This window comes from Anomaloglossus baeobatrachus, chromosome 3, assembly GCF_048569485.1.
Source record: "Anomaloglossus baeobatrachus isolate aAnoBae1 chromosome 3, aAnoBae1.hap1, whole genome shotgun sequence".
Taxonomy (NCBI): Eukaryota; Metazoa; Chordata; class Amphibia; order Anura; family Aromobatidae; genus Anomaloglossus; species Anomaloglossus baeobatrachus.
The window spans coordinates 624,907,980-624,923,264 of NC_134355.1; the positions used below are offsets into that span (position 1 = coordinate 624,907,980).

General features: G+C 43.7%; 1 protein-coding gene across 6 annotated transcripts in view; it reads left to right on the plus strand.

The window, feature by feature from the left end:
• LPIN1 (lipin 1) overlaps nt 1–15,285 on the plus strand; it is a 279,658-nt gene that overhangs the window by 226,666 nt on the left and 37,707 nt on the right. For 4 of the 6 annotated variants that reach the window (XM_075341117.1, XM_075341119.1, XM_075341121.1 and 1 more), the window contains exons 11-14: nt 256–325; nt 10,194–10,271; nt 10,437–10,529; nt 13,676–13,755. In XM_075341117.1, the coding sequence (XP_075197232.1) occupies nt 256–325; nt 10,194–10,271; nt 10,437–10,529; nt 13,676–13,755 (321 nt within the window). The remainder of the gene's footprint in view (nt 1–255; nt 326–10,193; nt 10,272–10,436; nt 10,530–13,675; nt 13,756–15,285) is intronic. The other 2 variants (XM_075341123.1, XM_075341120.1) reach the window with 1 other exon arrangement.

Sequence of the window (15,285 nt, forward strand, 5' to 3'; positions counted from 1 at the left end):
GTGTTATGGTCATCTACTCTGCTGAGGGAAGCAATGCCAGACTGTGACATGACCCTTGAAATATATATATATTTTTTTGGGGGGGGGGGGTTGTGTGTATCTTCATGTATTTTATTTTTATTTTATTTATTCTATTTTTTCACGTATTTTTTTTTTTATATTGTATCACAGATCTAAGATCTTTTATTTTTTTTTCTCTTCATTTTCCCAGTCGTTTTTATTCTAAGTGATCTAATCTCATGGTTTCTTTCTCAGATACTACAATTGGTCAACCGCTGCCCCCATTCTCCTGGCCATGCAGGCTTTCCAGAAACCTTTGCCTAAGGTAGGCATAAGTAAAACAGCAGATCGAATGTGTATATCTATTTGGTCAATGGCTCTGTTGGATACTGCCAGCTAAACCTGCAGCTACAGCACTAATAATCGCCTGGCGAAATACCATAACTAACAAACTTTCAGCATTAACATGAAGCTAGACCTCTTCCTCTTTTACCCCCATTAAAGCTTCCTCTTTTAGTCCCGCCCATTAAAGCTTCCTCTTGTAGCTCCCCCATTAAAGCTTCCTCTTTTAGTGTTGCTCGCTTCCTCTTGTAGTCCTGCCCATAAAGCTTCCTCTTGTAGCTCCCCCCATTAAAGCTTCCTCTTTTTTAGTCCCGCTCATTAAAGCTTCCTCTTGTAGTCCCCCCCCCATTAAAGCTTCCTCTTTTAGCTCCCCCATTAAAGCTTCCTCTTGTAGTCCCCCCCCCATTAAAGCCTCCTCTTTTAGTCTTGCCCATTAAAGCCTCCTCTTGTAGTCTTGCCCATTAAAGCTTCCTCTTTTAGCCCCCCCCCATTAAAGCTTCCTCTTTTATTCCCCCCCCCTCCCCCCTTAAAGCTTCCTCTTTTAGCTTCCCCCATTAAAGCTTTGGTGATGGTGAGTGCAAGAGGGGGAAGAAGGGTGGCGTTTCCATTCAGCAATTCTATTTAAAAGGCATGTTCACCCATGTAATGTTTTCTTACATATGTCATCACTAACTAGGTGTAAATATCCTATTTGAGGGCTTTGGATGAAAAGAAAAAAAAAAAAAACCCCAAAAAAAACTAAAGTTACTTCTTTCCCCCCCAAAAAAAGCTATGTAAAAACCTCCCTAATGCTATGTGCGTGCTAAGTCTTTCTGATCAGGAACTAAGCGCAAACTGAAAGGTTTTGAAGACTTTAAACTCCATTTCTGCTACAAAAACGCCTATAACCCCACAACCCCCCCCACCAAAAAAAAAAGACACCAAAAAACACCCCCCTCCCCCCCTGTGTGCACATAACCTAGAAGAGAGATCTGAGCCTTGCATCCTTCTGCCTCTGGAGCGTCCTTGGGTTGAATACTTGCCAACAGTCCCAATTTCATAACACCATTTCACTAAAAGACCTGCAGAAGGGGCAAGATTATGCAAATTACTAAAAAACTAATCTTGGAAGTGTTTTCAGCTGCAAAAGGGGGAGGAAGTGGTTGGGTGGGTATAGTATGTGTTGTGATTTTGGATTCCAGTGTTGGTAAGTATACGGGTGCATCTGTTAGTGGTCCCATATGTAGGATTGATCATTGGGAACTTATTTAAAGGATTCTTTACAAGATAATTATTCATAAGCTGATCGCTGGAGGTCCCACTGCTGAAATTCCCCCACAGTCTTGAGTGGGGCTCTGGACCCTAGCACTGTTTGGATTTTGGGAAGAATCCCTCTAAAGTGTAACCGTTTTTTTAATTTTTATTTCTTAATTCAATAGTACACATGAAAATAAGCAACTTTCATAATAAATCTTTTCAGACAAATTTGCTTCTTTCTCTGCCAGAATTGATCAGTCATTTTATCAAAATTCCCAATTCTGAGCTAAAATCTGTATTCAGTGAGGACTTTCCCATTACTGAGAGGAGATGGCAGATGTTACTGATGAGATTCTATGATGACTGGAAGAGGGAGGAGCTAGATGCAGAGCTCCGCCCCATTCTTTTTCTACTATCTATATAGTATCCAACTAATGCTCATCAAAACCTCCCGATTCTTCCCCCTCCAACATATGTTGTTTGTCATGGAGAGAACTGGCATGTTGAATTACAACATCTGACTCATTTGTACCCTCCATGAATAACCTGCCTCCCAGAAGTGTCTGGCAGCTGCTTACTCTGCTCTCCATGCACACACACTCCAATGAGCATGCAAGTGTGTGGTAGGGCTTACTGATATACAAGATGAATGAGCACCTCTGGAGTGACTGGTCTCCTATTGCAAACAGAGCAGTGGGGGGAAGCCCCTGCTGCAGCTTGATGCCTTACAGCTAGAGACAGCCAGACCTGTAGGTCTGTAATACAATTTGATTGGCCATACATGCTTAATGTATTCTGATGTATGGTATATTGTGTAAATTGCCACCAGGTGGCAATGTGGCTTAGGGTCAGCAGTCCTGGCACCTGGGTAGGCAGTTTAGGAGTTTAGAGTAGGAGAATAGGGAATATATTAAAGACAGCATGAAGGAGTAGAGTAGGAGAGTCCCCCATTAGGAGATTCAAATAACAAGGCCAAAATCTATAGCACTTTAATTTATGATCCTAAGGGTCACCACTGTGATCGCGGACACGTGGGGTCCTGCACATTAAGGACTATGGAACTGCGTCCCCAGAAGCTGGGTATAATCCAGTCGGTGAGGTATTGGGCCCTTGTGTGAGAAGGGTAGGTCTTGGCCTAAGCATGAACGAAGGAGTGCTGTCATACGTGGCCTGTTCAAAGTGCAAGCTAGTCCCTGTGGTTGGGAAGGATAAGGCTTAAGGACTATTTGAATTGGTGTGACGTCAGACAGGAGATTGAGGGGTCTAGTGATGTCTTATGGAGCCCAGGTGCCAGGATATTGTGAGGGGGAGTCTGGAGGGAACCGCATCGGATTCGGGACCAAGAATGGTGCTTGGGTAGTGCAGATGAAGATGGCTGCTATAAATGCCGTGAAGACAAGAAGTAAAGATCTGTTGTTTAATGAGAATACTGCGTTGTGCCGTACATTGTTTCAGAGAGAGAATGGAGTGAAGATTAGACTCTGGCGGAGTCATCCTTTTTAAGTGGAGAAGTGAAGAGTCGACGAGGAGGCAAGGGGTTACTGAGCGGCTGCACTGTGGCCTCGTATCCCGTATATACACAACTTCCGATGCCTGCCCCATGCCCCCCACATGGTGTCTTGCAGACAGAGGAGTCAGGGAAAACTTGAGCTGCAGATAGTTGTCTTACAGCAAGAGTGAAGCTGATACAAGTGTATGGAGGCAGAACAGTCACTAATATGATCTGTCTCCTTACAGCCTGTTTGTTTTCAGCAGCACATTCCCTCTTTACATGGGCGATGTGCTGACCAAAAGACAATCATTTTTATACCGGCATGAAGTGAATCAGTGTTTTGTTTGATTGTTGGCTGATTTGGTCATAAACGGCTTGTGCTGGTTTATTGACCAAACAACACATTTTAAAATCTAATCCACGTTCCCAAAGTGGCGACCCCCCCCCCCCGCCCCCCCCACCGCCCCAACCCCCTCCTCTCCAGCCCAACTGTAAATTTTCACTTTTTCAATTAAACTTTACGATGGGAATCAGTCCGCAGACTCCCGGCGACGTATCGAGCCGTGTACTACTTGTGGCAAGGGAGCTTGGTTTATGAGGTTAGAGACAAAATATTATTGCCGGAAAGAAAAGCTTTTTGCTGCATTCTCCATTTGGTTGCCACTGGCAACGTATTATTCACATATAAATATAATTGAGGTGTCCTATTGTCAGGCGCTTTTTCATAAAGAGATTGGTCGCGCAGCAACATTTTCCATTAGAACGTGTTTTGTTTATGCGGAGAATAATAAGACATGAATCATGTAATTACCCATTATGGCTGAGCGCTATTCTTTCAAGGTGGTTAGAAATAGAATTATTTGTTTGCGAATGCTCCATTTTCCCAGAGCACAATGGTTGATTATCTAATCTTCAGGCTATGGCTATTCAAACAAGTTTTAGTATTTATTCAGAGGCTGTTTACCAGAGCGGGATGGATCCTACCCACAGATTTCTCTCTCCCATGGTTTATTTGTGATCGCAAATTATAATCTGAATTATTGAAATATTGCAGGAGGATGAGCAAAAATATCAAGTATATTTAATGAGTGCAAAACGGTAACAATCAGTAATTGGGTGTTAAAGGGACCAGGCGAGTTGCGTTTTAGTGCTGGGCTTGATATGGCGGCGAATGCCACGGTACATCCCTCTTTCAGAAACCTCTCCTGATGTAGTGTCTGTAGTTTTCACGAAATATCAATACTTCAGCATCTTTCATACACCGGTATGTTGCAGTTCTTCTGTGTTCCCTCCTGGAAATGTATGACCCGGGGACAGATGTTAGGCTACTTTCACACATCCGGTTTGAGCCGTGCGGCTCAATCCGGCTATGAAACCTATGCAACGGATGCGGTGAAAACACCGCATCTTTCGCATAAGTTTTTACATGCGGCCGGTCCGTTTTTTTCCGGTTGCAGCATGCTACTGAGCATGCGCAGTGGAAGAAACCGCATGTGGCGGCCGGATGCGTTTTTTTCCGCATCGGGCCGCATCCGGCGTCCATAGGCATGCATTGAAAATGCGCCGCAGCGGCCGGATGCGGCGCGATGCGGTTTTTTTTTGCCGGACAAAAAAACGTCGCAAGACACGTTGCCTCCGGCCGCCGCTTTGATAAATTTTGCCGCATCCGGAAAAAACCGGATGCAACGCAAAGTTATCAGGTACAATCCGGTAACAATGCAAATCTATGGGGATAAAACGGATGCGGTATCGGATGCGTTTTACCCGTTTTTTTCCGGATTGTACCTGATGGGAAAAAAATGATGTGTGAAAGTAGCCTTACAAAGCACCATTATATAAAAAGATGCATTGACCATGAAATAACAATTCGAGAGCAAGTATTTACTAAGGCAGTCATGTCAAGAGCTGACTGGTCCTCTTAAAGGGAATTTGTCAGGTGATTTTTTTTTTTTTTTTTTTTTTTTTTAGTACAATACTAATGTTATCTTTAAATAAGGCTTAAGCTGGTGTCACACACAGCGACAACGACGTCGCTACTAAGTCACCATTTTCTGTGACGTTGCAGCAACGTCCCGTCGCTGTGTGTGACATCCAGCAACGAGCTGGCCCCTGCTGTGAGGTCGCCGGTCGTTGCTGAATGTCCAGCTTCATTTTTTGGTCGTCACTCTCCCGCTGTGACACACACACCGCTGTGTGTGACAGCGAAAGAGCGACGAAATGAAGCGAGCAGGCAGCAGGAGCCGGCTTCTGGCAGCTGCGGTAAGCTGTAACCAGTGTAAACATCGGGTAACCAAGGGAAGACCTTTCCCTGGTTACCCGATATTTTCCTTCGTTACCAGCCTCCGCTCTGGCTGCCAGTGCCGGCTCCTGCTCTGTGCACATGTGGCTGCAGTACACATCAGGTAATTAACCCGATGTATACTGTAGCAAGGAGAGCAAGGAGCCAGTGCTAAGCAGTGCGCGCGGCTCCCTGCTCTCTGCACTGTGACATGTAGCTGCAGCACACATCGGGTTAATTAACCCGATGTGTACTGTACCTAGGAGAGCAAGGAGCCAGCGCTAAGCGCGGCTCCCTGCTCTCTGCACATGTAGCGACGTTATGATCGCTGCTTCTGCTGTGTTTGACAGCTAAGCAGCGATCATAACAGCGACTTACAAGGTCGCTGTTACGTCACCGAAAATGGTGACGTAACAGCGACGTCGTTGTCGCTGTCGCTTAGTGTGAACCCAGCTTTAAGGAGACCTTTCAGGATCAGTAAGTTTTATTGTTCTACCTTATCCTGTTATCTTGCTGTAAGCTCTTTAGCATTCAGTGTCTCTTGCAGGCTAGTCAAGTGGATATAAAAACAATTTGCATGTTCATCCACCTCCCAGTGCATTCACTATGGGGTCCTTCTCACATAGTGAGATCGCTGCTGAGTCACAGGTTTTGTGATGTACCAGTGACCTCATCAGCGATCTCGCTGTGTGTGACACTAAGCAGCGACCTGGCCCCTGCTGTGAAATCGCTGATCGTTACACACTGTTCTGGTTCATGTTTTGCTTGTTGGTCTCCCGCTGTGCAGCACTCACCGGCGTGTTTGACGGCGGGAGACCAACGAGCACCGACTGTGTAAGCAGCCTACGCTGGTAACCAGGGTAAATATCGGCGCTTTGCTTAGTTACCCGATATTTACCCTGGTTACCAGCGTAAACTGCTTAACGCTGGCTCCCTGCACACGTAGCCAGGGTAAATAGGTACCTAAGCAAAGTGCTTTGCTTAGTAACCCGATGTGTACCCTGGCCACGTGTGCACACTGTGCAGGGAGCCAGCGCTAAGCGGTGTACGCTGGAAACCAGGGTAAATATCGGGTAACCAAGCAAAGCGCTTTGCTTAGTTACCCGATATTTACCCTGGTTACCAAGCGCAGAGTCGCTGGTGAGATCTGCCTGATTTAACAGCTCACCAGCGACCATGTAGCAACGCACCAGCGATCCTGACCAGGCCGTATCGTGGTCGGAATTGCTGGTACGTTGTTTAGTGAGACGGTACGCTATCAGTGCTGAGAGGTGAAAGGAAGTATGGTTGGGGGACAGAAGTGCAAATTTAGTTCAGATTTATTTTCACTTATGACAGCACTGAAAGGTGGAAGGGGAGAGCAGTGACTATGCAGTTTGTATTTACATTTGCTTGACTAGTTAGGAGCTTATAACAAGAGAACAGGATAACTTAGGGGTGCTTCACACACAGCAGAGTCACGGTTTTGGTGACGCAGCAGTGACCTCATTAGCGATCTCGCTGTGTGTGACACTGAGCAGCGATCTGGCCCCTGCTGTGAGATCGCTGCTCGTTACACACAGCCCTGGTTCATTTTTTTTTATTGTTGCTCTCCCGCTGATAAGCACACATCGCTGTGTGTGACAGCGAGAGAGCAACAATCCTGAATGTGCAGGGAGCAGGAGCCGGCATCTGGCATCCTGCGGTAAGCTGTAACCAAGGTAAACATCGGGTAACCAAGGTGGTTACCCGATATTTACCTTAGTTACTAGCATCCGCCGTTTTCACGCTGTCAGTGCCGACTCCCTGCTCCCTGCACACGTAGCCGGATTATACATCGGGTAAATAAGCAAAGGTTTGCTTATTAACCGATGTGTACTGTGGCTACGAGTGCAGGGAGCCAGCGCTAAGCGGTGTGAGCTGGTAACCAATGTAAATATCGGGTAACCATACCTGATGTTTACTGTGGTTACCAGTGTCCTCAGCTTCCAGACGCCGGCTCCCTGCAAGCGCAGCATCGCTTGCACGTCGCTGCTGGCTGGGGGCTGGTCACTGGTCGCTGGTGAGATCTACCTGTTTGACAGCTCACCAGCGACCATGTAGCGACGCAGCAGCGATCCTGACCAGGTCAGATCGCTGGTCGGATCGCTGCTGCATCGCTAAAGTGTGACGGTACCTTTAGAGCAATTAAACTTACTGATCCTGAAAGGTCTCCTTAAGTCCTATTTAAAGATAACATTAGCATTGTGCTAGAAAATCACCTGACCGATTCCCTTTAAAGAGGACCAACCACCAGGAATTTCCTATATAAACTAAAGCCAGTCTTATACTGGCGCTATCATGCTGTTTATATACATACCTTTATTTGTCAGCTCTAGGGCTGATCGAATCCGCCAAATATAGTTTCTGAAATATAGGCAAGTAAAGTTTGTGAATTGCCCTGTTATTTGATTAGAGGTGCAACAGAATATCTAATAGGTGGGTCAGCTTTTGCACCGGTCTGCCTGCCTGTCCTTCCTCCTTCCCAGACGGGCACTCTTAAGGATAGACCATTAATGTTGTCCAGAACAACCCCTTTCAGGTCTTATTGTACGCTGTGTAGCCATGTCAGGGTCCCTTATATTATGAAGATGAGATCCTCTGACCTCCTGCTTAACTCTCTGAAAAGAAGTACATGAGTTAGAGATTAGGTATGCCATGCAGGTTCTTCATTGTACTACATAGGAATTAATAAACCCATAATTTACAATGTTGAGAGCCGTATGCATGGTCTCCTCCTCCCTGTGGTGCTGAATGTTGAAGAAGGGACTCCTATTCTCCCAATAGGTACAGGTTCCACTTGTAGGACTTGCACCTTTTTTTAGAGATAATTAGTGTCTCCCATGGGAATAGTCCTTCATTGAAAATCTGTCAACAAGGTTACCCCCCTCCTCACAAACTGCATATATGGGCATGCAGATCTTTCAAATGTAAATCCACTGACACTTTTATATCTTCTATCTGTTGTTGCAGTCCCAAGTAAGTATCATTTTAATTCATGTGCAAATGCAGCATTAAGTAAAAATGATATTCGCCAGTTTGTGCAGATTTTCTCTGAAAGATTTTTTTTTTTTTTTATTCTCCGTAAATTTAATGTCCCTTATTATGCTGTAGTGTCTCTCAAGACACCAAGCCATAATTTAATGGTTTTTTTTTTAACAAATGTTAAAAAATCCTTATACTCACCGCTTATCACTCTGGCCCCTCCCCACCTCACCATCACCTGTTTGGTCTTTGGTCTTTGTCGCCTCCTACTTTTACCCGCTGAATCCTTGGGTCTCTTCACGTTGTACCAGAACTTATGGCACTGATGAGGCCTGAGATGGTTCAGCGGAAGAGAAGGTCCAGAGCTGTGATAAGAAGATTCAACCAGGACTGGATGGGTGGCAGTGAGTAGAAGATGGGGCGGAGAGGTGACTGGTATGGGTGGGTGTAAGTATTAATTTATATTCTAACCTTCTGATGACCCATTATGGTTTAGCAATATGGCAGATATCATATAAAGAACCATCAAAAGGTTTCATTTGAAAATGCTCGCTCGCCTCTAGTATGAAGTGCTCTGGGAATGACCGAGCAATTAACAAGCCTCTGCCTCTCAAGGTTATTTCCCCACTGGCACCAGCCTTTTGCTTAATTGATAGCTCACTGTCTGATTTCATTGCCTGGCGTCTTATATCACACAGACGGGGAGCTATCAAACCTGATACAAAGGCTGGAGCTGGGTGGAGAACCAAGCTCAGGAGCTAGAGACCTGTTAAGTGCTGTGTCACGCCCAAAGCACTTAGTACCTCATTTTTTTTATATGAATTAAAAAGTTCTCAAAAATGCAGCAACAGATAGAGAATAAAGGTGTCCAAGGATTTACATTTCAAAGATCTGCAAGTCCATATAGCAGTTTGGGGATGTGGGGGTTGATCTTATTGACAGATTTAAAATTTGTGACTCCTGAGATATTTAAAGGGAATCTGTCAGCAGGTTTTTGCTACCTCATCTAAGAGCAACATAATGTAGGCAATGACACCCTAAATTCAACTTAGATTACTGGGTGCAGCCGTTCTGAAACAATCAGAATATTTAGATTTAGCAATGCAGCAGAGCTGAAAAGGCTAACCCCACCCACATCCGCCTCTTTATATTGATTGTATATTGACAGTGATTTATCAATTAGAGCAGGGGGCGTGCCAGACTGCCGTGCGTGTTACATTGTAATCCAGCAGTCATAATCACTAGGTGCCCCACCCACATCTGGCTCTTTATAGTGATTGACACCTCACTATCAATGTACAATCAGAGGAGGGGCCATGTTCGACTGCCCTTGTGTTACATTGTAATCCAGCAGTCATAATCACTAGGAGATAAAGCCTTTAGTATAAGTAAACAGAACACAGCCTGATAACAGATGCACAGTTGATTTTTGTGTCTTAACCCCTACAGCATGCTGTACTCAATATACATAGCAAAAACCTTCTGACAGATTCTGTGTCAGAATAAGGTTGTTATCCTTCTAGTTCATTTTATCCTCTATAGCTATAGCTATAGACACAGTTGAGAAATTTTGGCCACATAAGGTGCCACGGCCCACGTTATTGCTTCATAAGTAGAATAGCAGATAATAGTCTTAATTGTCTCAAATCTGCATATTGAGGTCTTATAAATCATATGTAAAGATTTACCAAACTCAAAAGTTTGGCAGAAACCATGACAGATAGTCAAAGGTATATTCTGAGGAACAAATGAAAAAACTGGGGCTAACTCTTCATAGACTCCAAATACTAACAGACTTTTATATGTTTTATATTTTTCTTTTTTTTCTCATTTTCTTTCAAGTACTCGTGCTTTGATTACGTCTGTGCAGTGGTAGATTCCATTAGATTTTGTTTTTCTAGTCTCTGTGGCCAGCAGACAGTATGTATGTTTCTCATACACGTGCTTGCTTGCTTGCTTGCCGTTGCTTCACTGCTTTTTACGTGTTACTTTTTCAGTTTTTTTTCCATTATCATTTTATTCATTTAGATATTTCTGTTTTTTGCTTTTTTTTTCGTTACTGTGGTCACCGTGCATTTATCACAGGTTACTGTGGACACTCTGATGAGAGACAAGATGCCTAAAAAGGGAGGAAGATGGTGGTTCTCTTGGCGTGGAAGCAACAATAGTATAAAAGTGGTAAGCAGCTGTCATCTGGTTCCCATATTGTTTCTTTGACTAGTAATTTCCATGTAATTCAACAATTTTTGGCTTCACACTCAGAAATCTAAAGATTTTCCGGTTTAGAAAACTCATTTATACATGACCTAGAAAGCACATATTTGGTGGTAGGACCTGGATATCTTTGATCTACGAGAATAGTGACTACTAACGGCCCCCGATCGTTTGGCCAATAGTTATCTTTCCCAACTCCCAAGTAAGCAGGCTGTGTTCTGTGAATCTGGCAGCAGCTTTTCTCTACCCCTAAAAAAAAAAAAAAAATAAATCGACCATTAGAATTAAGTCCTGCATGTACCTGAAGCCCACGTCACATTTAACCACTTGCCAGCGATCCCGAAAACTATGTGACCTCATAAGTCGCTGGGAGGTCGCTGGTGAGATGTCACACAGTCAGATCTTACCAACGACGCAGTAACGATCAGTGACCTGTATAATGATCTCGGCGGGCGTTGGGACTGTGTTAGGAGGTCGTTGGTAGGCGTCAAACACAGCGATGCGTCCTGCCCAGCAGGACATCGCCTTTGAAGAAAATGGTCCTAACCATTCAGCAACGACTAGAGATCTCACAGCAGGGGCCTGATCGCTGGTAGGTGTCACACATAACGAGATCACTGCTGCGTCACGGAAACGGTGACACAGCAACGATCTCGTTAGCGATCTCGTTGTGTGTGACGGGGCCTTTAGACTTAACGTCAGCTGAACCTACTGATAGCAGCTGTTTTGCTCGACAATCTATCAGCCCCCTGACCTCCCGAGTCTCCCCCGACAGATGATGTTTGATTTCGCCTTGCTGATCCTTTTGTTCTCTAGAACATAAGTTGCCTTGAGAAATGACAGTCAGCGGCACGCTAATGTCCTCATTGAGAACATTGGAGCACTTGATAGGGCAAGTAATCCTATGTAAGGCCTCCTTCACACATCCTTGTTTCTGGTACGTGTGACGTCCATTTTTACAAGTACCAGAAACCTGGACAATCAATGGGTCTGCGCACACGTGCGTGTTTTGACATGGACTGTGTGTCTGTGTGGAGCACACGTGTGTCCATGTGCACCACACGGTGACATGTCCGTTTTTCACCATCAGCACGGGTGTCACACGGCCCACACGCTGATGTGATCCATGTGACGCGTACCGGAGAAAACATGCGTCTTTGAAATAAAATGATTTTCTATACTCGCCTGTTACCTGCGCTGCTGTCTTCAGTACTACTCTCTCTGCTGTTGCTTCTGGGGCCCACTCATTATGCTCATGAAGATTCACTTCACCGCGGACCCAAAAGCAACAGCAGCAGCGCCGAAGACAGGCAAGTATAGAAGTTCATGCTGTACATGTGCTATCTAGATGTCACAAGGATAGCACACTAAAGGACGCTTTACACGCTACGATTTATCTGACTATCTTTTAAATGATGTGACACGCCCAGATCGTTGATACGATTTGCCAATATTGCACACAGGTCTTTTATTAGCGGTCACACGTAACTATCTCACAAACGACGCAACATCGTTCAGTGATATATTGTTTGACCAAGGCGGTCGTTTGGATGTTGTTCCTCTTTGGCAGGGTGTCAACCGTACTAATATGTCTGATGCGATCCAAACGACGAATACTATTTTGAAACTGAATGACGTGTCAACGATTCAACGATTTTCAACCTATTTGCGATCGTTCGGAGTCGCTTGTAGGTGTCACACGCAACAATGTCGCTAACGATGCCGGATGTGCGTCACGGAAACCGTGACCCCGATGACATATCGTCAGATAAATCGTAGCGTGTAACGCCGCCTTAACAGCAAATGCTAAGCACAGGCACATGAACAGGCACATGAACAGGCACATGAACAGGCACATGAACAGGCACAGGCACAGGCACATGAACAGGCACATGAACAGGCACCTACACCATGGAACGTGCAAAACGTGTGTGTTTTTCACGGACATTTGGTTATTTAAAATGTTTAGAGATGGCAATACTCGGCTGATCTCACTGATATTGGCTGGTTGAGCCAGCTTTAGTCTAATATGGACGGGAGCTTAAAACTTTATTGGTTCCAGGACCCAACATGTCCTTGCTTTGCAGCAGAAGCCTACTGGGTTCTATAATAAGTGTAATGCCACATCTCTCCATTGGTGGCACTGCAGACTTGGCCATATATTACAGCTAATTGCAAGAGGCCAAAGCAGCAGGACATCCTATGATAAATTTGTTGAAGGACTTTTCTAATGCTGGTCTTACACATTTATGGCTGTTGGCTGAGTGATGCTTCGATTTAATTGTTTGGCCGATAGCCAACTGGGCCAACGCTACTATACACAGGTTGTCTCATTCGACTGAGTGCTCCTGTGCTCTCTGTGAAAAAGCCACTGACTGAAACATTGGCAGCGGCTTGTGTCAGGGAAAACAATGGGATCGGCAGTCCAAAATTGGACATTCGCGGTCGACATCTCTTGACCATCAGTCGATTAGCACCCCCCATATATATATTAGAACATCGGCAAACCCATTGATATCGCCAGGGTCAGTTGACATTAGTCTAATGTGTATAGGGGCCTTAACAATTTTTAGAGGAATGGACTTTCCTATTGAAGTGGGTAGGAAGACAGGAAAGAGTCCCAAGAGACAAAAGGCGGAAAGTTCTAGAATTAATTTTAAAGATTGTAAGGAGCTTCTATTGCACAGGGAAAGTGACGGAGGTCCTAAGAGGGAAATCTAAAGCTAGTAGAGGAATGAAATAAGAGTGAGGGGCACGCCGGGGTATGGGGATGGATCATACTCGTATATTGGATTAATGTGATGAACAATATTAGGAAAGGTGACAGATTTATTTTCCATGAAATCTCTTTCTCAGCCGAAAAACTTGGTTTGTACCATCCAGGCCCCTTCCTGGTAAAGTGAATGTTAGTCTGGACCCAACTTCCACTTTTCTTTTTTTTTATCCTCTCCGTTAAAATTTTATATGCACAATATTTTTTAATGACTTGTTATAAACGGTAAAATCTTGGATATCTGGATTTATCATATTGTCCTCAACATCCTATATTTCCGTAACTTCTAGCTTCCCCAAACCTTATAATGACTGGCATAACATCTGATTTTTATTAGGAGTCAAAGAACGATCAAGGCTTAAGTGGAAAAGGCCCTTACCCCGGTGAACAAACTGTCGGCAGCGGTATTGAGCAGAGGTAGGTCATTACATGTGCTTCATACTTAAAGCGCACCAATCACCAGGATTTTCCCATATAACCTAAAGCCAGTGCTATACTGGCACTATCAGGCTGATTCTATACATATCTTTAGTTATCAGATCGGATATATATAGGTTTTTAAACACAAGCAAGTCAAGTTTGTAAAATGTACAGTTTTTTGATTGGCAGCAGCTGATCAGCTAATAGCGGGGGTGGTTATTCTTATTGATTCCTGCCCCCTGCCACTATCTATTATTTATGCTAATTCCATTATTGAAGTTTGTGGCTATAAATCTTGGTGGCTAGAAGCACCTGTGCTGATGTCATACCCATGTGACCAGAAGGGGGGCCTCAGCCAACAGAAAAATAATGTTGCTTCCTCGTATCAGCTATGTTGGCTGAGGACCTGCCCCTTCTGGTCACATGGGTATGACCTCAGCACAGGTCCTTTTTAGCCACCATGATTTATAGCCACAACCTTTAGTAAAACACTTCTATAATGGAATTAGCATAACTAAAAGATAAAGGGAGGAACAACAGTTAGGGGAGGCGGGAATCACTGTGAAACCCCACACCAGCTATTAGCAGCTGCTGCCAATCAAAAAACTGTTCATTTCACAAGCTTTACTTGCTTGTGTGTCAAAACCTATACATCCTAGCTGACAACTAAAGGTATGTAGAGAATCAGCCCGATAGTGCTGACAGTATAGCACTGGCTTTAGGTTATATAAGAAAATCCTGGTGATTGGTTCCCTTTAACAGGGTAGAAAAAGGCGAGCTCATCAAGCATCTGCACTGATGGGTAAAAAATTTATATATTGGTATGTTTGGATCATCATACTTTATTACCTGTGTATCTATCCATATATATTTATTATATTTTTTTTTTATTTCGCTATATATATTTGTGTGTGTGTGTGTATATAATATGTATGTATTTATACATATATTTAAACAAATATGGTTCTCATTTGATTGTACAGAACTAGACAATCCTAATACTACTAGAATATGCCCTAACTTAGAGAAAAGTCATTGTGAAGGAAAGAGGAGGAGGTGAGCTGTAACATTACCGATTGGTGGATCCTCTGTTAATACTGTCTATAGAGGTGTTACCTTTCATTGTAATCCGATCTGTGATGATAATGAGATTGCTGAAATGTTTTCTGTACACAACAGGATGAGTTCAGTGTTAAAAATAATGTCCAGTGTGCAGGAATTCTGATATATTTAGTTATAATTTACATGGTGATGTCCAACATAAAAAAAACCCCCTTTTTTTATATTTTGTTTTTTATTTTCTATGGTCTATTTTTGGGCAAAACACTTCCTTCAGGACGATAGAATTCAGAACTGGAGGAATATATCATCTTTTTTTTTATTAAGGTTTGATTCAGTATGTAACTGCCAGAAGTCAAAATAGTGGGTATGTATGTATGTGTGTATATATATGTATATATATGTATATATGTGTATATATATATATATATATGTATATGTATATATATATATATATATATATATATA